Genomic DNA, 25,951 nt, shown 5'->3' with positions numbered 1-25,951 from the left:
ACCAGTCTCAAATCTCCCAATCTCAAATCTCTAGAAGACTGAAACAGGTTTCCCTCAAGAATTTCCCTGTATTTAGTGCCCTCCGTCAGTCCTTCAATTCTGACCAGTTTCCCAGTCCCTGTCATTGAAAAACATCCCCACAGGATGATGCTGCCAACACCATGCTTCCCTGTGGGGATGGTACTCTCGGGGTGATGAGAGGTGTTTGCGTCAGACATAGCATTTTCCTTTATGGCCAAAAAGCTCTATTTTAATCTAATCTGACCAGAGTACCTTCTTCCAATTGTTTGGGGAGTCTCCCACATGCCTTTTGGTGAACACCAAATGTTTATTTAAATGTATTCCTGAAGATATGTCTTTTTTCTGGCCACTATTCCATAAAGCCCAGCTCTGTGGCATGTATGGCTTAAGTGGTCCTTGCATCACCGCAGATGCAAAAATGTGACATAGATGAGGTGGATTGAAAAAAGGGAAATCTCTAGCTTAAATTGACCGATTTTGGGGGATAGTTTTATTATGCTAAATAGAGTTTAAGACGGGAGGGCTTGGCCCTTGGTTTAAGATGGGAGGGCTTGGCCCAGAGTTTAAGATGTGAGGGCTTGGCCCATGGTTCAAGGTGTGAGGGCTTGGCCCATGGTTCAAGATGTGAGGGCTTGGCCCAGGGTTTAAGATGTGAGGGCTTGGCCCAGGGTTTAAGATGTGAGGGCTTGGCCCAGGGATTAAGATGTGAGGGCTTGGCCCGTGGTTTAAGATGTGAGGGCTTGGCCCAGAGTTTAAGATGTGAGGGCTTGGCCCATGGTTTAAGATGGTTTAAGATGTGAGGGCTTGGCCCAGGGTTTAAGATGTGAGGGCTTGGCCCAGGGTTTAAGATGTGAGGGCTTGGCCCAGGGATTAAGATGTGAGGGCTTGGCCCGTGGTTTAAGATGTGAGCGCTTGGCCCAGGGTTTAAGATGTGAGGGCTTGGCCCAGGGTTTAAGATGTGAGGGCTTGGCCCAGGGTTTAAGATGTGAGGGCTTGGCCCAGGGATTAAGATGTGAGGGCTTGGCCCAGGGTTTGAGGCAAGCAGAGGATGGGAGGGCTTGTTTGCATCCGAAATGGGACCCTATTTCCTACATAGTGCACTATGGGCCCTGGATAACAGTGGTGGACTGTTTAGGCAATAGGGTGCCATTTGGGATGCAGAGGTCATTTGTTCTGTATTCACAGAATAGACATACAACATGATTTCAGATAAATAAGACATTGTTTCAGATACAGTTGAAGTCGGAAGTTTACATACACTTATGTTGTTGTCATTAAAATTAGTTTTTCAACCACTCCACAAATTTCTTGATAACAAACTATGGTTTTGGCAAGTCAGTTAGGACATCTATTTTGTGCATGACAAAAGTAATTTTTTCCAATAATTGTTTACAGACAGATTATTTCACTTATAATTCACTGTATCACAATTCCAGTGGGTCAGAAGTTTACATACACTAAGTTGACTGTGCCTTTAAACATCTTGGAAAATTCCAGAAAATGATGTCATGGCTTTAGAAGATTCTGATAGGCTGATTGACATAATTTGAGATGTACCTGTGGATGTATTTCAAGACCTACCTTCAAACTCAGTGCCTCTTTGCTTGACATCATGGGAAAATCAAAACAAATCAGCCAAGACCTCAGAAAACTTTTTTTAGACCTCCACAAGTCTGGTTTGTCCTTGGGAGCAATTTCCAAACGCCTGAAGGTACCACGTTCATCTGTAAAAACAATGGGACCACACAGCCGTCATACCGCTCAGGAAGGAGTATCCTAAAGATGAACGTACTTTGGTGCGAAAAGTGCAAATCAATAGGAGAACAACAGCAAAGGACCTTGCTCGCACACGCTTTTTCAGCTCTGGACACAAGTTTTCTATAGGATTGAGGTCAGGGCTTTGTGATGGCCACTCCAATACCTTGACTTTGTTGTCTTTTAGCCATTTTGCCACAACTTTGAAAGTATGCTTGGGGTCATTGTAAATAGTCCAAATTGGTGAAGTGAAATGAAAAAAATTACATGTCTCAAAAAATGCAATAAAAAACAATTATCCGAAAAGTGGTGCGAGCATATGTATTCACCCCCTTTGCCCCTAGATCAATGTAGAAAATAGTCAATAAAAAAAAACCTTGAATGAGTAGGTGTGCCCAAACTTTTGACCAGTACTGTCCATTGTAATATTGTTGCATGGTGGTATTATACATGTTGTATTGTAGATATGTAGTGGTGTAGTAATGTTATATGATGCTGTTTTATTGTTTGTTTTATATGTAAAGTAAGTGCTTTAATGTGTTTGGACCCCAGGAAAAGTAGCTGCTGCCTTGACATGAACTAATGGGGATCCATAATAAACCCCAGGAAGGGAAGCTGCTGCCTTGGCAGGAACTAATGGGGATCCATAATAAACCCCTGGAAGAGTAGCTGCTGCCTTGGCAGGAACTAATGGGGATCCATAATAAACCCCAGGGAGAGTAGCTGCTGCCTTGGCAGGAACTAATGGGGATCCATAATAAACCCCAGGGAGAGTAGCTGCTGCCTTGACAGGAACTAATGGGGATCCATAATAAACCCCAGGAAGGGAAGCTGCTGCCTTGGCAGGAACTAATGGGGATCCATAATAAACCCCAGGAAGAGTAGCTGCTGCCTTGGCAGGAACTAATGGGGATCCATAATAAACCCCAGGGAGAGTAGCTGCTGACTTGACAGGAACTAATGGGGATCCATAATAAACCCCAGGAAGGGAAGCTGCTGCCTTGGCAGGAACTAATGGGGATCCATAATAAACCCCAGGGAGAGTAGCTGCTGCCTTGACAGGAACTAATGGGTATCCATAATCAACCCCTGGAAGAGTAGCTGCTGCTGTGGCAGGAACTAATGGGGTTCCATAATAAACTCCATGAAGAGTAGCTGCTGCCTTGGCAGGAACTAATGGGGTTCCATAATAAACCCCATGAAGAGTAGCTGCTGCCTTGGCAGGAACTAGTGGGGATCCATAATAAACTCCAGGAGGAGTAGCTGCTGCCTTGGCAGGAACTAATGGGGATCCATAATAAACCCCAGGAGGAGTAACTGCTGCCTTGGCAGGAACTAATGGGGATCCATAATAAACCCCAGGAAGAGTAGCTGCTGCCTTGGCAGGAACTAATGGGGATCCATAATAAACCCCAGGAAGAGAAGCTGCTGACTTGGCAGGAACTAATGGGGATCCATAATAAACCCCAGGAAGAGTAGCTGCTGCCTTGGCAGGAACTAATGGGGTTCCATAATAAACCCCAGGAAGAGTAGCTGCTGCCTTGGCAGGAACTAATGTAGATCCACAATAAACCCCAGGAAGAGAAGCTGCTGCCTTGGCAGGAACTAATGGGGATCCATAATAAACCCCAGGAAGAGTAGCTGCTGCCTTGGCAGGAACTAATGGGGATCCATAATAAACCCCAGGAAGAGTAGCTGCTGCCTTGGCAGGAACTAATGAGGTTCCATAATAAACCCCAGGAAGAGAAGCTGCTGCCTTGGCAGGAACTAATGGGGTTCCATAATAAACCCGAGGAAGAGTAGCTGCTGCCTTGGCAGGAACTAATGGGGATCCATAATAAACCCCAGGAAGAGTAGCTGCTACCTTTGCAGGAACCTATGGGGTACCATAATAAACCCCAGGAAGAGTATCTGCTGCCTTGGCAGGAACTAATAGGGATCCATAATAAACCCCAGGAAGAGTAGCTGCTGCCTTGGCAGGAACTAATGGGGTTCCATAATAAACCACAGGAAGAGTAGCTGCTGCCTTGGCAGGAACTAATGGGGTTCCATAATAAACCCCAGGAAGAGTTGCTGCTGCCCTGGCAGGAACTAATGGGGATCCACAATTAACCCCAGGGAGAGTAGCTGCTGCCTTGGCAGGAACTAATGGGGATCCATAATAAACCCCAGGAAGAGTAGCTGCTACCTTTGCAGGAACCTATGGGGTACCATAATAAACCCCAGGAAGAGTATCTGCTGCCTTGGCAGGAACTAATAGGGATCCATAATAAACCCCAGGAAGAGTAGCTGCTGCCTTGGCAGGAACTAATGGGGTTCCATAATAAACCACAGGAAGAGTAGCTGCTGCCTTGGCAGGAACTAATGGGGTTCCATAATAAACCCCAGGAAGAGTTGCTGCTGCCCTGGCAGGAACTAATGGGGATCCACAATTAACCCCAGGGAGAGTAGCTGCTGCCTTGACAGGACCTAATGGGTATCCATAATAAACACCAGGAAGAGTAGCTGCTGCCTTGGCAGGAACAATATTTGAATAGAAGTGAAGAGCTTTGGTTTGTCTAACTGAAAAAGCCACAGGCTGGTTGATAAACATATACTTGGTCACAGTGGAGTCTTTTTCACTTGTCAAAGTGACATGGTGGCTTTCACCACAAAGACAGCATGCTGAACAAGCTCAGTGTGGTGTGGTGGTCCGTTAGCTACAGGGCAAAGTCTCCATTACTGAAACCTCACTGAGACAAGCATTCTTCACAAATAGCATCTTATTCCTTATCTGTCCTGGTCAACAGTACTACACTACCCTATGGGTCCTAGCAATGGGACCTGGTCAACAGTAGTGCACTACCCTATGGGTCCTGGTCAACAGTAATACACTACCCTATGGGTCCTGGTCAACAGTAGTACACTACCCTATGGGTCCTAGCTATGGGTCCTGGTCAACAGTACTACACTACCATATAGGTCCTGGTCAACTGTAGAACATTACCCTATGGGTCCTGGTCAACAGTAGTACACTAACCTATGGGTCCTAGCTATGGGTTCTGGTCAACAGTAGTTCACTACCCTATGGGTCCTGGTCAACAGTAGTACACTACCCTATGGGTCCTAGCTACGGGTCCTGGTAAACAGAAGTTCAATACCCTATGGGTCCTGGTCAACAGTAATACACTACCCTATGGGTCCTGGTCAACAGTAGTACACTACCATATGGGTCCTAGCTACGGGTCCTGGTAAACAGAAGTTCAATACCCTACGGGTCCTGGTCAACAGTAGTACACTACCCTATGGGTCCTGGTCAACAGTAGTACACTACCATATGGGTCCTAGCTATGGGTCCTGGTTAAAAGTAGTACACTACACTATGGGTCCTGGTCAACAGCAGTACACTACCCTATGGGTCCTGGTCAACAGTAGTACACTACCCTATAGGTCCTGGTCAACAGTAGTACACTACCCTATGGGTCCTGGTCAACAGTAGTTCACTACCCTATGGGTCCTGGTCAACAGTAGTACACTACCCTATGGGTCCTGGTCAACTGTAGAACACTACACTATGGGTCCTGGTCAATGGTAGTACACTACCCTATGGGTCCTGGTCAACAGTAGTTCACTACCCTATGGGTCCTGGTCAACAGTTGTACACTACCCTATGGGTCCTGGCTATTGGTCCTGGTCAACAGTAGAACACTACCCAATGGGTTCTGGTCAACAGTAGTTCACTACCCTATGGGTCCTGGTCAACAGTAGTACACTACCCTATGGGTCCTGGTCAACAGTAGTACACTACCCTATGGGTCCTAGCTATGGGTCCTGGTCAACAGTAGTTCACTACCCTATGGGCCCTGGTCAACAGTAGTACACTACCCTATGGGTCCTGGGCAACAGTAATACACTACCCTATGGGTCCTGGTCAACAGTAGTACACTACCCTATGGGCCCTGGTCAAGAGTAGTACACTACCCTATGGGTCCTGTTCAACAGTAGTACACAATCCTATGGGTCATGGTCAACAGTAGTTCACTAACCTATGGGTCATGGTCAACAGTAGTACACTACCCTATGGGTCATGGTCAACAGTACTACACTACCCTATGGGTCCTGGTCAACAGTAGAACACTACCCTAAGGGTCCTCGCTCTGGGTCCTGGTAAACAGTAGTACACTAACCTATGGGTCCTAGCTATGGGTCCTGGTCAACAGGACCTGGTCAACAGTAGCTATGGGTCCTGGTCAACAGTAGTACACTACCCTATGGGTCCTGGTCAACTGTAGAACACTACACTATGGGTACTGGTCAACAGTAGTACACTACCCTATGGGTCCTAGCTATGGGTCCTGGTCAACAGTAGTTCACTACCCTATGGGTCCTGGTCAACAGTAGTACACTAACCTATGGGTCCTGGTCAACAGTAGTACACTACTCTATGGGTCCTGGTCAACAGTAGTACACTACTCTATGGGTCCTGGTCAACAGTTGTACACTACCCTATGGGTCCTGGTCAACAGTAGCGCACTACCCTATTGGTCCTGGTCAACAGTAGTACACTACCCTATTGGTCCTGGTCAACAGTAGTAAACTATCCTATGGGTCCTGGTCTACAGTAGTACACTACCCTATGGGTCCTAGCTATGGGCTTGGTCAACATTAGTACACTACCCTATTGGGCCTGGTCAACAGTAGTACACTACCCAATGGGTCCTGGTCAACAGTAGTTCACTACCCTATCGGTCCTGGTCAACAGTAGTACACTACCCTATGGGCCTGGTCAACAGTAGTACACTACCCTATGGGACCTGGTCAACAGTAGAACATTACCCTATGGGGCCTGGTCAACAGTAGTACACTACCCTATGTGTCCTGGCTATGGATCCTGGTCAACAGTAGAATACTACCCTATGGGCCTGGTCAACAGTAGTACACTACCCTATGGTTACTAGCTAAGGGTCCTGGTCAACTGTAGTACACTACCCTATGTGTCCTGGCTATGGACCCTGGTCAACAGTAGAATACTACCCTATGGATCCTGGTCAACTGTAGAACACTACCCTATGGGTACTCTCAACAGTAGTGCACTACCCTATGGCTCCTGGTCAACAGTAGTTCACTACCCTATGGGTCCTGGCAACAGTAGTACACTACCCTGTGGGTCCTGGTCAACAGTAGTACACTACCCTATGGCTCCTGGTCAACAGTAGTTCACTACCCTATGGGTCCTGGTCAACAGTAGTACACTACCCTATTGGTCCTGGTCAACAGTAGTACACTACCCTATGGGCCCTGGTCAACAGTAGTACACTACCCTATGGGCCTGTTCAATAGTAGTACACAATCCTATGGGTCGTGGTCAACAGTAGGTCACTAACCTATGGGTCATGGTCAACAGTACTACACTACCCTATGGGTCCTGGTCAACAGTAGAACACTACCGTAAGGGTCCTCGCTCTGGGTCCTGGTCAACAGTAGTACACTACCCTATGGGTCCTGGTCAACAGTAGTACACTAACCTATGGGCCCTGGTCAACAGTAGTACACTACCCTATGGGTCCTGGTCAACAGTAATACACTACCCTATGGGTCCTGGTCAACAGTAGTACACTACCCTATGGGTCCTGGTCAACAGTAGTTCACTACCCTATGGGTCCTGGTCAACAGAAGTTCACTACCCTATGGGTCCTGGGCAACAGTAATACACTACCCTATGGGTCCTGGTCAACAGTAGTACACTACCCTATGGGTCCTGGTCAACAGTAGTTCACTACCCTATGGGTCCTGGTCAACAGAAGTTCACTACCCTATGGGTCCTGGGCAACAGTAATACACTACCCTATGGGTCCTGGTCAACAGTACTACACTACCCTATGGGTCCTGGTCAACAGTAATACACTACCCTATGGGTCCTAGCTATGGGTCATAGCTACCATAGCTACCCTATGGGTCCTAGCTATGGGTCCTGGTCAACAGTAGTCACAACAGTAGTTCATCAGTAGTACACTACCCTATGGGTCCTAGCTATGGGTCCTGGTTTTAAACACTATCTTCCTCTAGGGTGTGTTAGGGTTGTGTTGTGTTTAAAATAGTCTCTGTTCATCCCTGTCGTCTGTTATAAATTAGCTCCCATCCTTTTCCCACGACATCCCCGGAACCAGTATTTTTGAAGGGAGAGGAGATCTCCCTCTCTCTCTTTCTCTCTCCCTCTCTCTCTTTCTCTCTCTCTCTCTCTCTTTCTGTCCCTCTCTCTCTCTCTCAATTTACAACCCACAGCTCAGAGGCTGTCAAGAACATCAGCCTTTCTGCCCTTAAAGTCTATATTTATTTACAGGGCAGAATCACCCCTGGGGGGTTACAGTATAGAACTCCAGCTTTCCAGGAGGAAATTAAACCTTCTTTTCTAAAGCACAGAGATGACGTTCTGTTTCAAACACATTGCTTTTCTATTTCCCCGCTCTAAGTTGCTGTACGCTGTGGGAGAACCCTTTGAAGAACCCTATTTGGGTTCCATGTAGAACCCTTTCCACAGATCCCGTTTGCAACACTGGACTCTCTCTCTCTGTCTGTGGGTCTGTCTGTCTGTCTGTCTGTCTGTCTGTCTGTCTGTCGGTGGGTCTGTCTGTCTGTCTGTCTGTCTGTCTGTCTGTCTGTCTGTCTGTCTGTCTGTCTGTCTGTCTGTCTGTCTGTCTGTCTGTGGGTCTGTCTGTCTGTCTGTCTGTCTGTCTGTCTGTCTGTCTGTCTGTCTGTCTGTCTGTCTGTCTGTCTGTCTGTGGGTCTGTCTGTCTGTCTGTCTGTCTGTCTGTCTGTCTGTCTGTCTGTCTGTGGGTCTGTCTGTCTGTCTGTCTGTCTGTCTGTCTGTCTGTCTGTCTGTCTGTCTGTCTGTCTGTCTGTCTGTGGGTCTGTCTGTCTGTCTGTCTGTCTGTCTGTCTGTCTGTGGGTCTGTCTGTCTGTCTGTCTGTCTGTCTGTCTGTCTGTCTGTCTGTCTGTCTGTGGGTCTGTCTGTCTGTGGGTCTGTGGGTCTGTCTGTCTGTCTGTCTGTCTGTCTGTCTGTCTGTCTGTCTGTGGGTCTGTCTGTCTGTCTGTCTGTCTGTCTGTCTGTCTGTCTGTCTGTCTGTCTGTCTGTCTGTCTGTCTGTCTGTCTGACTGCATAACTGAGGCATGAGATAGAGCCAGGCCCGTTGAGCAGCTGCACACAGAATAGAAAACAGCAGAGAAAAGCACAAATCTGCTCTTTTACAAAATCCCATCTGGAGTCTGAATATTGTTTTGTTTTTTTAACAGAGATTTTCAGCAGCAAAACATGGATAGCGTAAATCATAGACTGTCTTTGTCTTGGTAATTATGGATATAATCAGAACGTCATATTGATCAAAGTACCACTCTGTGAAGCCCTGTGAAGGAAGGTCGGGGGCGTGTTGTTGCTGTGTTTCACACTCTGGCACCCACTCTGTGAAGCCCTGTGAAGGAAGGTCGGGGCGTGTTGTTGCTGTGTTTCACACTCTGGCACCCACTCTGTGAAGCCCTGTGAAGGAAGGTCGGGGCGTGTTGTTGCTGTGTTTCACACTCTGGCACCCACTCTGTGAAGCCCTGTGAAGGAAGGTCGGGGGCGTGTTGCTGTGTTTCACACTCTGACACCCACTCTGTGAAGCCCTGTGAAGGAAGGTCGGGGGCGTGTTGTTGCTGTGTTTCACACTCTGGCACCCACTCTGTGAAGCCCCGTGAAGGAAGGTCGGGGCGTGTTGCTGTGTTTCACACTCTGGCACCCACTCTGTGAAGCCCTGTGAAGGAAGTTCGGGGACATGTTTTTGTCTTCAGACAGAGATAAGAGGAAGATAATATTGAGTTAGAGACACCAAGGAGATGACTTAGCAGAAAGCTACTAACTATCTTTGAGTCTCCTAAATGGCTCCCTATTCCCTTTATAGTGCACTACCTTAGACAAGGGACCTATGGGGAATGGTACCCTATTCCCATTATAGTGCACTACTTTTGACTAGAGCCCGATGAGTCTAGAGGGTGCCATTTGGGACGAATACTATGTTAGTGAAAACACAGACATGTAGATACCCTGGCTCCTCATGACAAGTTCTGGAAGGTTGTTTATCAAGCCTGCCATTACTGCACTTGGAATACAAGGTTGTAAACTACAAGGTTTAGTCTGTGGATGAAGAGTGGTCAGATAAAGTAGTGTTTTGTATGTTAGGTTAATCACATATCTACACAGTAGTATAGACATACTGTATGTTTCCAGTTTGCAAAGAATAAAGTCCCTTAGAAAGGAGATTTGAAACTCAGACACAGTATGCATTATATTTACTGAGTCATTCATATAGTTGTATTATACTTACTGAGTCATTCATATAGTTGTATTATCCTTACTGAGTCATTCATATAGTTGTATTATACTTACTGAGTCATTCATATAGTTGTATTGTACTTACTGAGTCATTCATATAGTTGTATTGTACTTACTGAGTCATTCATATAGTTGTATTATACTTACTGAGTCATTCATATAGTTGTATTATACTTACTGTGTCATTCATATAGTTGTATTATACTTACTGTGTCATTCATATAGTTGTATTACACGTACTGAGTCATTCAATTAATACTTGTTTTGAGGGTGAGTCGGGTGAGATTTCTGGCCTTAGTGAGCAGTCCCATTCTCTAACCAACCAATCCTAACTGAACAGTCCCATTCTCTAACCAACCAAACTCACTGAGCAGTCCCATTCTCTGACCAACCATTCATCACTGAGCAGTCCCATTCTCTGACCAATCCTCACTGAGCAGTCCCATTCTCTGACCAATCCTCAGTGAGCAGTCCCTTTCTCTGACCAATCCTCACTGAGCAGTCCCTTTCTCTAACCAACCAATCCTCACTGAGCAGTCACATTCTCTTACCAATCCTCACTGAGCAGTCCCATTCTCTAACCAACCAAACCTCACTGAGCAGTCCCGTTCTCTAACCAATCCTCACTGAGCAGCCCCATTCTCTAACCAACCAAACCTCACTGAGCAGTCCCGTTCTCTAACCAATCCTCACTGAGCAGTCCCTTTCTCTAACCAACCAATCCTCACTGAGCAGTCACATTCTCTTACCAATCCTCACTGAGCAGTCCCATTCTCTAACCAACCAAACCTCACTGAGCAGTCCCGTTCTCTAACCAATCCTCACTGAGCAGTCCCTTTCTCTAACCAACCAATCCTCACTGAGCAGTCACATTCTCTTACCAATCCTCACTGAGCAGTCCCATTCTCTAACCAACCAAACCTCACTGAGCAGTCCCGTTCTCTAACCAATCCTCACTGAGCAGCCCCATTCTCTAACCAACCATTCCTCACTGAGCAGTGCCATTCTCTAACCAACCAATCCTCACTGAGCAGTCCCATTCTCTGACCAATCCTCACTGAGCAGTCCCATTCTCTAACCAACCAATCCTCACTGAGCAGTCCCATTCTCTAACCAACCATTCATCACTGAGCAGTCCCATTCTCTGACCAATCCTCACTGAGCAGTCCCATTCTCTGACCAATCCTCAGTGAGCAGTCCCTTTCTCTCACCAATCCTCACTGAGCAGCCCCGTTCTCTAACCAATCCTCACTGAGCAGCCCCATTCTCTAACCAACCAATCCTCACTGAGCAGTCCCATTCTCTGACCAATCCTCACTGAGCAGTCCCATTCTCTAACCAACCAATCCTCACTGAGCAGTCCCATTCTCTAACCAACCATTCATCACTGAGCAGTCCCATTCTCTGACCAATCCTCACTGAGCAGTCCCATTCTCTAACCAATCCTCACTGAGCAGCCCCATTCTCTAACCAACCATTCCTCACTGAGCAGTGCCATTCTCTAACCAACCAATCCTCACTGAGCAGTCCCATTCTCTGACCAATCCTCACTGAGCAGTCCCATTCTCTAACCAACCAATCCTCACTGAGCAGTCCCATTCTCTAACCAACCATTCATCACTGAGCAGTCCCATTCTCTGACCAATCCTCACTGAGCAGTCCCATTCTCTAACCAATCCTCAGTGAGCAGTCCCTTTCTCTGACCAATCCTCACTGAGCAGTCCCATTCTCTAACCAACCAAACCTCACTGAGCAGTCCCGTTCTCTAACCAATCCTCACTGAGCAGCCCCATTCTCTAACCAACCATTCCTCACTGAGCAGTGCCATTCTCTAACCAACCAATCCTCACTGAGCAGTCCCATTCTCTGACAAATCCTCACTGAGCAGTCCCATTCTCTAACCAACCAAACCTCACTGAGCAGTCCCATTCTCTAACCAACCATTCATCACTGAGCAGTCCCATTCTCTGACCAATCCTCAGTGAGCAGTCCCTTTCTCTGACCAATCCTCACTGAGCAGTCCCATTCTCTGACCAATCCTCACTGAGCAGTCCCGTTCTCTGACCAACCAATCCTCACTGAGCAGTCCCATTCTCTAACCAACCAATCCTCACTGAGCAGTGCCATTCTCTAACCAACCAATCCTCACTGAGCAGTCCCGTTCTCTGACCAATCCTCACTGAGCAGTCCCATTCTCTGACCAACCATCCTCACTGAGCAGTCCCGTTCTCTAACCAATCCTCACTGAGCAGTCCCTTTCTCTAACCAACCAATCCTCACTGAGCAGTCACATTCTCTTACCAATCCTCACTGAGCAGTCCCATTCTCTAACCAACCAAACCTCACTGAGCAGTCCCGTTCTCTAACCAATCCTCACTGAGCAGTCCCTTTCTCTAACCAACCAATCCCCACTGAGCAGTCACATTCTCTTACCAATCCTCACTGAGCAGTCCCATTCTCTAACCAACCAAACCTCACTGAGCAGTCCCGTTCTCTAACCAATCCTCACTGAGCAGCCCCATTCTCTAACCAACCATTCCTCACTGAGCAGTGCCATTCTCTAACCAACCAATCCTCACTGAGCAGTCCCATTCTCTGACCAATCCTCACTGAGCAGTCCCATTCTCTAACCAACCAATCCTCACTGAGCAGTCCCATTCTCTAACCAACCATTCATCACTGAGCAGTCCCATTCTCTGACCAATCCTCATTGAGCAGTCCCATTCTCTGACCAATCCTCAGTGAGCAGTCCCTTTCTCTGACCAATCCTCACTGAGCAGTCCCATTCTCTAACCAACCAAACCTCACTGAGCAGTCCCGTTCTCTAACCAATCTTCACTGAGCAGCCCCATTCTCTAACCAACCATTCCTCACTGAGCAGTGCCATTCTCTAACCAACCAATCCTCACTGAGCAGTCCCATTCTCTGACAAATCCTCACTGAGCAGGCCCATTCTCTAACCAACCAAACCTCACTGAGCAGTCCCATTCTCTAACCAACCATTCATCACTGAGCAGTCCCATTCTCTGACCAATCCTCAGTGAGCAGTCCCTTTCTCTGACCAATCCTCACTGAGCAGTCCCATTCTCTGACCAATCCTCACTGAGCAGTCCCGTTCTCTGACCAACCAATCCTCACTGAGCAGTCCCATTCTCTAACCAACCAATCCTCACTGAGCAGTGCCATTCTCTAACCAACCAATCCTCACTGAGCAGTCCCGTTCTCTGACCAATCCTCACTGAGCAGTCCCATTCTCTGACCAACCATCCTCACTGAGCAGTCCCATTCTCTAACCAACCAATCCTCACTGAGCAGTCCCGTTCTCTGACCAACCAATCCTCACTGAGCAGTCCCATTCTCTAACCAACCATTCCTCACTGAGCAGTCCCATTCTCTAACCAACCAAACCTCACTGAGCAGTCCCGTTCTCTAACCAATCCTCACTGAGCAGCCCCATTCTCTAACCAACCATTCCTCACTGAGCAGTGCCATTCTCTAACCAACCAAACCTCACTGAGCAGTCACATTCTCTTACCAATCCTCACTGAGCAGTCCCATTCTCTAACCAACCAAACCTCACTGAGCAGTCCCGTTCTCTAACCAATCCTCACTGAGCAGTCCCTTTCTCTAACCAACCAATCCTCACTGAGCAGTCACATTCTCTTACCAATCCTCACTGAGCAGTCCCATTCTCTAACCAACCAAACCTCACTGAGCAGTCCCGTTCTCTAACCAATCCTCACTGAGCAGTCCCATTCTCTGACCAATCCTCACTGAGCAGTCCCATTCTCTAACCAACCATTCATCACTGAGCAGTCCCATTCTCTGACCAATCCTCACTGAGCAGTCCCATTCTCTGACCAATCCTCAGTGAGCAGTCCCTTTCTCTGACCAATCCTCACTGAGCAGTCCCTTTCTCTAACCAACCAATCCTCACTGAGCAGTCACATTCTCTTACCAATCCTCACTGAGCAGTCCCATTCTCTAACCAACCAAACCTCACTGAGCAGTCCCGTTCTCTAACCAATCCTCACTGAGCAGCCCCATTCTCTAACCAACCATTCCTCACTGAGCAGTGCCATTCTCTAACCAACCAAACCACACTGAGCAGTCCCGTTCTCTAACCAATCCTCACTGAGCAGTCCCTTTCTCTAACCAACCAATCCTCACTGAGCAGTCACATTCTCTTACCAATCCTCACTGAGCAGTCCCATTCTCTAACCAACCAAACCTCACTGAGCAGTCCCGTTCTCTAACCAATCCTCACTGAGCATTCCCTTTCTCTAACCAACCAATCCTCACTGAGCAGTCACATTATCTTACCAATCCTCACTGAGCAGTCCCATTCTCTAACCAACCAAACCTCACTGAGCAGTCCCGTTCTCTAACCAATCCTCACTGAGCAGTGCCATTCTCTAACCAACCAATCCTCACTGAGCAGTCCCATTCTCTGACCAATCCTCACTGAGCAGTCCCATTCTCTAACCAACAAATCCTCACTGAGCAGTCCCATTCTCTAACCAACCATTCATCACTGAGCAGTCCCATTCTCTGACCAATCCTCACTGAGCAGTCCCATTCTCTGACCAATCCTCAGTGAGCAGTCCCTTTCTCTGACCAATCCTCACTGAGCAGTCCCATTCTCTAACCAACCAAACCTCACTGAGCAGTCCCGTTCTCTAACCAATCCTCACTGAGCAGCCCCATTCTCTAACCAACCATTCCTCACTGAGCAGTGCCATTCTCTAACCAACCAATCCTCACTGAGCAGTCCCATTCTCTGACAAATCCTCACTGAGCAGTCCCATTCTCTAACCAACCAATCCTCACTGAGCAGTCCCATTCTCTAACCAACCATTCATCACTGAGCAGTCCCATTCTCTGACCAATCCTCACTGAGCAGTCCCATTCTCTGACCAATCCTCAGTGAGCAGTCCCTTTCTCTGACCAATCCTCACTGAGCAGTCCCATTCTCTGACCAATACTCACTGAGCAGTCCCATTCTCTGACCAATCCTCAGTGAGCAGTCCTATTCTCTGACCAATCCTCACTGAGCAGTCCCATTCTCTAACCAACCATTCCTCACTGAGCAGTCCCATTCTCTGATCAATCCTCACTGAGCAGTCCCGTTCTCTGACCAACCAATCCTCACTGAGCAGTCCCATTCTCTAACCAACCAATCCTCACTGAGCAGTGCCATTCTCTAACCAACCAATCCTCACTGAGCAGTCCCGTTCTCTGACCAATCCTCACTGAGCAGTCCCATTCTCTGACCAACCATCCTCACTGAGCAGTCCCATTCTCTGACCAACCATTCCTCACTGAGCAGTCCCATTCTCTAACCAACCAATCCTCACTGAGCAGTCCCATTCTCTAACCAACCATTCCTCACTGAGCAGTCCCGTTCTCTGACCAACCATTCCTCACTGAGCAGTCCCATTCTCTAACCAACCAATCCTCACTGAGCAGTCCCATTCTCTAACCAACCAATCCTCACTGAGCAGTCCCATTCTCTAACCAACCATTCCTCACTGAGCAGTCCCATTCTCTAACCAACCAAACCTCACTGAGCAGTCCCGTTCTCTAACCAATCCTCACTGAGCAGCCCTATTCTCTAACCAACCATTCCTCACTGAGCAGTGCCATTCTCTAACCAACCAAACCTCACTGAGCAGTCCCGTTCTCTAACCAATCCTCACTGAGCAGTCCCTTTCTCTAACCAACCAATCCTCACTGAGCAGTCCCATTCTCTAACCAACCATTCATCACTGAGCAGTCCCTTTCTCTGACCAATCCTCACTGAGCAGTCCCATTCTCTGACCAATCCTCAGTGAGCAGTCCCTTTCTCTGACCAATCCTCACTGAGCAGTCCCATTCTCTAACCAACCAAACCTCACTGAGCAGTCCCGTTCTCTAACCAATCCTCACTGAGCAGCCCCATTCTCTAACCAACCATTCCTCACTGAGCAGTGCCATTCTCTAACCAACCAATCCTCACTGAGCAGTCCCATTCTCTGACAAATCCTCACTGAGCAGTCCCATTCTCTAACCAATCCTCAGTGAGCAGTCCCTTTCTCTGACCAATCCTCACTGAGCAGTCCCATTCTCTAACCAACCAAACCTCACTGAGCAGTCCCGTTCTCTAACCAATCCTCACTGAGCAGCCCCATTCTCTAACCAACCATTCCTCACTGAGCAGTGCCATTCTCTAACCAACCAATCCTCACTGAGCAGTCCCATTCTCTGACAAATCCTCACTGAGCAGTCCCATTCTCTAACCAACCAAACCTCACTGAGCAGTCCCATTCTCTAACCAACCATTCATCACTGAGCAGTCCCATTCTCTGACCAATCCTCAGTGAGCAGTCCCTTTCTCTGACCAATCCTCACTGAGCAGTCCCGTTCTCTGACCAACCAATCCTCACTGAGCAGTCCCATTCTCTAACCAACCAATCCTCACTGAGCAGTGCCATTCTCTAACCAACCAATCCTCACTGAGCAGTCCCGTTCTCTGACCAATCCTCACTGAGCAGTCCCATTCTCTGACCAACCATCCTCACTGAGCAGTCCCATTCTCTAACCAACCAATCCTCACTGAGCAGTCCCGTTCTCTGACCAACCAATCCTCACTGAGCAGTCCCATTCTCTAACCAACCAATCCTCACTGAGCAGTCCCGTTCTCTAACCAACCATTCCTCACTGAGCAGTCCCATTCTCTAACCAACCAAACCTCACTGAGCAGTCCCGTTCTCTAACCAATCCTCACTGAGCAGCCCCATTCTCTAACCAACCATTCCTCACTGAGCAGTGCCATTCTCTAACCAACCAAACCTCACTGAGCAGTCCCGTTCTCTAACCAATCCTCACTGAGCAGTCCCTTTCTCTAACCAACCAATCCTCACTGAGCAGTCACATTCTCTTACCAATCCTCACTGAGCAGTCCCATTCTCTAACCAACCAAACCTCACTGAGCAGTCCCGTTCTCTAACCAATCCTCACTGAGCAGTCCCATTCTCTGACCAATCCTCACTGAGCAGTCCCATTCTCTAACCAACCATTCATCACTGAGCAGTCCCATTCTCTGACCAATCCTCACTGAGCAGCCCCATTCTCTGACCAATCCTCAGTGAGCAGTCCCTTTCTCTGACCAATCCTCACTGAGCAGTCCCGTTCTCTAACCAACCAATCCTCACTGAGCAGTCACATTCTCTTACCAATCCTCACTGAGCAGTCCCATTCTCTAACCAACCAAACCTCACTGAGCAGTCCCGTTCTCTAACCAATCCTCACTGAGCAGCCCCATTCTCTAACCAACCATTCCTCACTGAGCAGTGCCATTCTCTAACCAACCAAACCTCACTGAGCAGTCCCGTTCTCTAACCAATCCTCACTGAGCAGTCCCTTTCTCTAACCAACCAATCCTCACTGAGCAGTCACATTCTCTTACCAATCCTCACTGAGCAGTCCCATTCTCTAACCAACCAAACCTCACTGAGCAGTCCCGTTCTCTAACCAATCCTCACTGAGCAGTCCCTTTCTCTAACCAACCAATCCTCACTGAGCAGTCACATTATCTTACCAATCCTCACTGAGCAGTCCCATTCTCTAACCAACCAAACCTCACTGAGCAGTCCCGTTCTCTAACCAATCCTCACTGAGCAGCCCCATTCTCTAACCAACCATTCCTCACTGAGCAGTGCCATTCTCTAACCAACCAATCCTCACTGAGCAGTCCCATTCTCTGACAAATCCTCACTGAGCAGTCCCATTCTCTAACCAACCAATCCTCACTGAGCAGTCCCATTCTCTAACCAACCATTCATCACTGAGCAGTCCCATTCTCTGACCAATCCTCACTGAGCAGTCCCATTCTCTGACCAATCCTCAGTGAGCAGTCCCTTTCTCTGACCAATCCTCACTGAGCAGTCCCATTCTCTGACCAATCCTCAGTGAGCAGTCCTATTCTCTGACCAATCCTCACTGAGCAGTCCCATTCTCTAACCAACCATTCCTCACTGAGCAGTCCCATTCTCTGACCGATCCTCACTGAGCAGTCCCGTTCTCTGACCAACCAATCCTCACTGAGCAGTCCCATTCTCTAACCAACCAATCCTCACTGAGCAGTGCCATTCTCTAACCAACCAATCCTCACTGAGCAGTCCCATTCTCTAACCAACCATTCATCACTGAGCAGTCCCATTCTCTGACCAATCCTCACTGAGCAGTCCCATTCTCTGACCAATCCTCAGTGAGCAGTCCCTTTCTCTGACCAATCCTCACTGAGCAGTCCCATTCTCTGACCAATCCTCAGTGAGCAGTCCCTTTCTCTGACCAATCCTCACTGAGCAGTCCCATTCTCTGACCAATCCTCAGTGAGCAGTCCTATTCTCTGACCAATCCTCACTGAGCAGTCCCATTCTCTAACCAACCATTCCTCACTGAGCAGTCCCATTCTCTGACCGATCCTCACTGAGCAGTCCCGTTCTCTGACCAACCAATCCTCACTGAGCAGTCCCATTCTCTAACCAACCAATCCTCACTGAGCAGTGCCATTCTCTAACCAACCAATCCTCACTGAGCAGTCCCGTTCTCTGACCAATCCTCACTGAGCAGTCCCATTCTCTGACCAACCATCCTCACTGAGCAGTCCCATTCTCTAACCAACCAATCCTCACTGAGCAGTCCCGTTCTCTGACCAACCATTCCTCACTGAGCAGTCCCATTCTCTAACCAACCAATCCTCACTGAGCAGTCCCATTCTCTAACCAACCAATCCTCACTGAGCAGTCCCATTCTCTAACCAACCATTCCTCACTGAGCAGTCCCATTCTCTAACCAACCAAACCTCACTGAGCTGTCCCGTTCTCTAACCAATCCTCACTGAGCAGCCCCATTCTCTAACCAACCATTCCTCACTGAGCAGTGCCATTCTCTAACCAACCAAACCTCACTGAGCAGTCCCGTTCTCTAACCAATCCTAACTGAGCAGTCCCTTTCTCTAACCAACCAATCCTCACTGAGCAGTCCCATTCTCTAACCAACCATTCATCACTGAGCAGTCCCATTCTCTGACCAATCCTCACTGAGCAGTCCCATTCTCTGACCAATCCTCAGTGAGCAGTCCCTTTCTCTGACCAATCCTCACTGAGCAGTCCCATTCTCTAACCAACCAAACCTCACTGAGCAGTCCCGTTCTCTAACCAATCCTCACTGAGCAGCCCCATTCTCTAACCAACCATTCCTCAATGAGCAGTGCCATTCTCTAACCAACCAATCCTCACTGAGCAGTCCCATTCTCTAACCAACCATTCATCACTGAGCAGTCCCATTCTCTGACCAATCCTCACTGAGCAGTCCCATTCTCTGACCAATCCTAAGTGAGCAGTCCCTTTCTCTGACCAATCCTCACTGAGCAGTCCCATTCTCTGACCAATCCTCAGTGAGCTGTCCTATTCTCTGACCAATCCTCACTGAGCAGTCCCATTCTCTAACCAACCATTCCTCACTGAGCAGTCCCATTCTCTGACCAATCCTCACTGAGCAGTCCCGTTCTCTGACCAACCAATCCTCACTGAGCAGTCCCATTCTCTAACCAACCAATCCTCACTGAGCAGTGCCATTCTCTAACCAACCAATCCTCACTGAGCAGTCCCGTTCTCTGACCAATCCTCACTGAGCAGTCCCATTCTCTGACCAACCATCCTCACTGAGCAGTCCCATTCTCTAACCAACCAATCCTCACTGAGCAGTCCCGTTCTCTGACCAACCATTCCTCACTGAGCAGTCCCATTCTCTAACCAACCAATCCTCACTGAGCAGTCCCATTCTCTAACCAACCAATCCTCACTGAGCAGTCCCATTCTCTAACCAACCATTCCTCACTGAGCAGTCCCATTCTCTAACCAACCAAACCTCACTGAGCAGTCCCGTTCTCTAACCAATCCTCACTGAGCAGCCCCATTCTCTAACCAACCATTCCTCATTGAGCAGTGCCATTCTCTAACCAACCAAACCTCACTGAGCAGTCCCGTTCTCTAACCAATCCTCACTGAGCAGTCCCTTTCTCTAACCAACCAATCCTCACTGAGCAGTCACATTCTCTTACCAATCCTCACTGAGCAGTCCCATTCTCTAACCAACCAAACCTCACTGAGCAGTCCCGTTCTCTAACCAATCCTCACTGAGCAGTCCCTTTCTCTAACCAACCAATCCTCACTGAGCAGTCACATTCTCTTACCAATCCTCACTGAGCAGTCCCATTCTCTAACCAACCAAACCTCACTGAGCAGCCCCGTTCTCTAACCAATCCTCACTGAGCAGCCCCATTCTCTAACCAACCATTCCTCACTGAGCAGTGCCATTCTCTAACCAACCAATCCTCACTGAGCAGTCCCATTCTCTGACCAATCCTCACTGAGCAGTCCCATTCTCTAACCAACCAATCCTCACTGAGCAGTCCCATTCTCTAACCAACCATTCATCACTGAGCAGTCCCATTCTCTGACCAATCCTCACTGAGCAGTCCCATTCTCTGACCAATCCTCAGTGAGCAGTCCCTTTCTCTGACCAACCAATCCTCACTGAGCAGTCCCATTCTCTAACCAACCAAACCTCACTGAGCAGTCCCGTTCTCTAACCAACCAATCCTCACTGAGCAGTCCCATTCTCTAACCAACCATTCCTCACTGAGCAGTCCCATTCTCTAACCAACCAATCCTCACTGAGCAGTCCCATTCTCTAACCAACCATTCATCACTGAGCAGTCCCATTCTCTGACCAATCCTCACTGAGCAGTCCCATTCTCTAACCAACCAAACCTCACTGAGCAGTCCCGTTCTCTAACCAACCAAACCTCACTGAGCAGTCCCGTTCTCTAACCAATCCTCACTGAGCAGTCCCTTTCTCTAACCAACCAATCCTCACTGAGCAGTCACATTCTCTTACCAATCCTCACTGAGCAGTCCCATTCTCTAACCAACCAAACCTCACTGAGCAGTCCCGTTCTCTAACCAATCCTCACTGAGCAGTCCCTTTCTCTAACCAACCAATCCTCACTGAGCAGTCACATTCTCTTACCAATCCTCACTGAGCAGTCCCATTCTCTAACCAACCAAACCTCACTGAGCAGTCCCGTTCTCTAACCAATCCTCACTGAGCAGTCCCATTCTCTGACCAATCCTCACTGAGCAGTCCCATTCTCTAACCAACCATTCATCACTGAGCAGTCCCATTCTCTGACCAATCCTCACTGAGCAGTCCCATTCTCTGACCAATCCTCAGTGAGCAGTCCCTTTCTCTGACCAATCCTCACTGAGCAGTCCCGTTCTCTAACCAACCAATCCTCACTGAGCAGTCCCATTCTCTGACCAATCCTCAGTGAGCAGTCCCTTTCTCTGACCAATCCTCACTGAGCAGTCCCGTTCTCTAACCAATCCTCACTGAGCAGCCCCATTCTCTAACCAACCATTCCTCATTGAGCAGTGCCATTCTCTAACCAACCAAACCTCACTGAGCAGTCCCGTTCTCTAACCAATCCTCACTGAGCAGTCCCTTTCTCTAACCAACCAATCCTCACTGAGCAGTCACATTCTCTTACCAATCCTCACTGAGCAGTCCCATTCTCTAACCAACCAAACCTCACTGAGCAGTCCCGTTCTCTAACCAATCCTCACTGAGCAGTCCCTTTCTCTAACCAACCAATCCTCACTGAGCAGTCACATTCTCTTACCAATCCTCACTGAGCAGTCCCATTCTCTAACCAACCAAACCTCACTGAGCAGCCCCGTTCTCTAACCAATCCTCACTGAGCAGCCCCCTTCTCTAACCAACCATTCCTCACTGAGCAGTGCCATTCTCTAACCAACCAATCCTCACTGAGCAGTCCCATTCTCTGACCAATCCTCACTGAGCAGTCCCATTCTCTAACCAACCAATCCTCACTGAGCAGTCCCATTCTCTAACCAACCATTCATCACTGAGCAGTCCCATTCTCTGACCAATCCTCACTGAGCAGTCCCATTCTCTGACCAATCCTCAGTGAGCAGTCCCTTTCTCTGACCAACCAATCCTCACTGAGCAGTCCCATTCTCTAACCAACCAAACCTCACTGAGCAGTCCCGTTCTCTAACCAACCAATCCTCACTGAGCAGTCCCATTCTCTAACCAACCATTCCTCACTGAGCAGTCCCATTCTCTAACCAACCAATCCTCACTGAGCAGTCCCATTCTCTAACCAACCATTCATCACTGAGCAGTCCCATTCTCTGACCAATCCTCACTGAGCAGTCCCATTCTCTGACCAATCCTCAGTGAGCAGTCCCTTTCTCTGACCAACCAATCCTCACTGAGCAGTCCCATTCTCTAACCAACCAAACCTCACTGAGCAGTCCCGTTCTCTAACCAACCAATCCTCACTGAGCAGTCCCATTCTCTAACCAACCATTCCTCACTGAGCAGTCCCATTCTCTAACCAACCAATCCTCACTGAGCAGTCCCATTCTCTAACCAACCATTCATCACTGAGCAGTCCCATTCTCTGACCAATCCTCACTGAGCAGTCCCATTCTCTGACCAATCCTCAGTGAGCAGTCCCTTTCTCTGACCAACCAATCCTCACTGAGCAGTCCCATTCTCTAACCAACCAAACCTCACTGAGCAGTCCCGTTCTCTAACCAACCAATCCTCACTGAGCAGTCCCATTCTCTAACCAACCATTCCTCACTGAGCAGTCCCATTCTCTAACCAACCAATCCTCACTGAGCAGTCCCATTCTCTAACCAGCCAATCCTCGCAGAGCAGTCATTAATTAATTAAGGAGACCCCTAACCAGCAAGCCAAACTAGTAGAGATATACTATTTCTGTGCTAACTAATATGGGCTTGTAGCTCAGTTGAATGCTGTTGCTTTAAGAACTGTTAATGTGAAGTGTATGTGCACAGGTGTGTCAGTGGTGCACAGGTGTGTCAGTGGTACACAGGTGTGTCAGTGGTGCACGGTGTGTCAGTGGTGCACAGGTGTGTCAGTGATGCACAGGTGTGTCAGTGGTGCACAGGAGTGTCAGTGTTACACAAGTTGTCGACAAGCTGCTAACATGTTGATGTGTCTCTAAAAACAGTTATGATGCCCAGAACATATCCTGTTTCTATTGAATCCGTTCTCAATATATGGAAAACAACATTAAAACTCTACTACATATATTTATGTCCTTATTTGATCTTTCAGGCTTAAATTGAACCTTTTCTTTTCTCCTCCAGGTGCGTTCATCGTGTGCTGGACTCCAGGCCTCGTTCTCCTCCTCCTCGATGTGTTCTGTGCCAACTGTAACGTCCTGGACTTTGAGAAGTTCTTCCTGCTTCTGGCTGAGTTTAACTCTGCTATGAACCCCATCATCTACAGCTACCGGGACAAGGAGATGAGCGCCACCTTCAAGCAGATCCTGTGCTGTCAGCGCCAGGAGAACGTTAACGGGACGGCAGCCGAGGGCTCCGACCGCTCAGCCTCCTCTATCAATCACACCGTGCTGAGTGGGGGGAAACAAAACAATGATCACTCAGTGGTGTGAGAGGAGGAGAGGAGGACAGGAGAGGGACTGGGGCTGGAGACAGGAGGAGAGGGACTGGGGCTGGAGGTGGAGATAGGAGAGGGGCAGGAGAGGAGAGGACAGGGGAGGAACTGGGACTGGAAACAGGAGAGGATAGGGATTGGGACTGGTGCTGGAGATGGAGAGGGGGAGAGGAGAGGGACTTGGGATGTAGCTGGAGAGGGAGAGAGGAGAGGGACTTGGGATGGAGCTGGAGACAGGAGAGGAGAGGGACTGGGGCTGGAGCTGAAGACAGGAGGAGAGGGCAGGGACTGGGGCTGGAGCTGGAGAAAGGAGACAGGAGGAGAGGAGAGGGACTGGGACTGGAGCTAAGTGGGGCTGCAGCCAGGATAGGCTGCAGTGTAGAGCCCATCCCCGGGGTGGCCAGGAGATGGGTGGGAGGAGGAGGGCAGGCTTACTGTCAAGGAGGTGGGTGGGATATGGACTATAGGTCTAACATTACTATAAAGACCTGGGTGATGGATTATAGATCTAATGTTACTATAAAGACCAGGGTGATGGACTATATATCTAATGTTACTATAAAGACCAGGGTGATGGACTATAGGTCTAACATTCCTATAAAGACCAGGGTGATGGACTATAGGTCTAACATTACTGTAAAGACCAGGGTGATGGACTATAGGTCTAACATTACTGTAAAGACCAGGGTGATGGACTATAGTTCTAACATTACTATGAAGACCAGGGTGATGGACTATAGGTCTAACATTACTATGAAGACCAGGGTGATGGACTATAGGTCTAACATTACTATAAAGACCAGGGTGATGGACTATAGGTCTAACATTACTATAAAGACCAGGGTGATGGACTATAGGTCTAACATTACTATAAAGACCAGGGTGACAGAATGCAGAAAAAGAAGAAGCTAATGCCGTCTTGCTCTGAGGGTTGGAAACCGAGGGTAGAGGCATCGCAAGACTCTGATAGGCTATTAGTTATTTGTTTTCTATTTTGTAAAAATGGTTGTTGTTGTTGATACCACATGAACTATTTAAAGACTAATCTATGAATATGTAAAGAACTGGCTAATGTATAACCACTTCTCCAATATATAACCTGCTCTCTATTTTCCCTCTCTTTCTTACTGAACTTCTTGCCTTACTTTGGTTAGTCTCAAATGGCACCCTATTCCATACACAGTGCACTACTTTTTGACCAGTGCCCAGGGCCACCTAGTCCACTATATAGGGAATAGAAAGCCATTTGGGACGTATACAAACAGAAGCTTGTAAACCTGGAAGATGAAGAGTCTGTCCAGTCAATATTTCTGCTAATCTCATCCTCACAGTGCCACGGAAACAAACCACCCTGATGTCTAACAGCTTTCACTACAGTACTTATCGTTCTAAACACATTACCACGTCATCATACGGTATGAAGACGTGTCTTTCTCAATGGCTGAATAGCTTTTTACCCAAGTATTTTAGTCCTTAGTGTGATCACAACACTTAGAATACACTAACAAGAATCTGTTGTTTGAGCCAGACCACAATGGAGCACTCTCTCTTTCAAAGGTTTTAACATCACCAAGTAGGTTGTCTGATAAGATCTGGGCTGTGTCCTAAATGGGCCCTGGTCAAACTAGTGCCCTAAACAGGGAATAGGGATTCCATTTTAACTTTCTGTTCCCAAGTATGTTGATCTATTGACAGAAAGCTCGGGACCTATTTTACCTAACTCAACCTGAAGCTTTGGCTGGATTCCACCCTTAGGATTACAGGCTAAAAGCCTATGAACATTTTCTTCTTGAAAGTCCAATATCTTCACTTGACTGGTGACACGCAACACATTTTGAAACTGGAACTGTGGACTAATGAAAAAAAATTATACAAAAATATATTGTTTTTACAAAATGTTGTCTTTGTTCAGATAGCACGTTTTTGACCAATCAGAAAGCATAAACATTCCAGACTTCAGGTACATACACTCTTGTCCTTGACGATGACCAAAGGAAATGCTTCTCAGTTTATCTACAGTTAAGGTCCCCTATAGAGTGGCTATAGATGGCTTTATGTGCCTATAGGTTTATTTATGCTATTGATCTGAATAGGAAACTATAATTCAGCTAAATAACAAACATCTAGTCAAGCAGCATGATGACCTAATAGTGTTACATCTAACGATGTAAGAAAATAGTTGATAATGTCACATCATGGCTCTAATGGGTGGCTGTCCTATAAGCATCTACAATATGGACACGTCCCTGTCTTCATAACCCATACCTT

At 47.8% G+C, this 25,951-nt stretch overlaps 1 protein-coding gene across 1 annotated transcript in view; it reads left to right on the top strand.

The window, feature by feature from the left end:
- The window catches only part of LOC110536854 (lysophosphatidic acid receptor 1), an 84,430-nt gene extending 60,614 nt beyond the window's left edge, over positions 1 to 23,816 (top strand). The window contains exon 3 of the mRNA XM_021622527.2: positions 23,374 to 23,816. Within this exon, the coding sequence (XP_021478202.1) occupies positions 23,374 to 23,681 (308 nt within the window). The 3' untranslated portion in view covers positions 23,682 to 23,816. The remainder of the gene's footprint in view (positions 1 to 23,373) is intronic.
- Positions 23,817 to 25,951: the final 2,135 nt, after the last annotated feature.

This window comes from Oncorhynchus mykiss, chromosome 12 (assembly GCF_013265735.2).
Source record: "Oncorhynchus mykiss isolate Arlee chromosome 12, USDA_OmykA_1.1, whole genome shotgun sequence".
NCBI lineage: Eukaryota > Metazoa > Chordata > Actinopteri > Salmoniformes > Salmonidae > Oncorhynchus > Oncorhynchus mykiss.
This window is presented reverse-complemented; position numbering and strand designations above follow the sequence as displayed.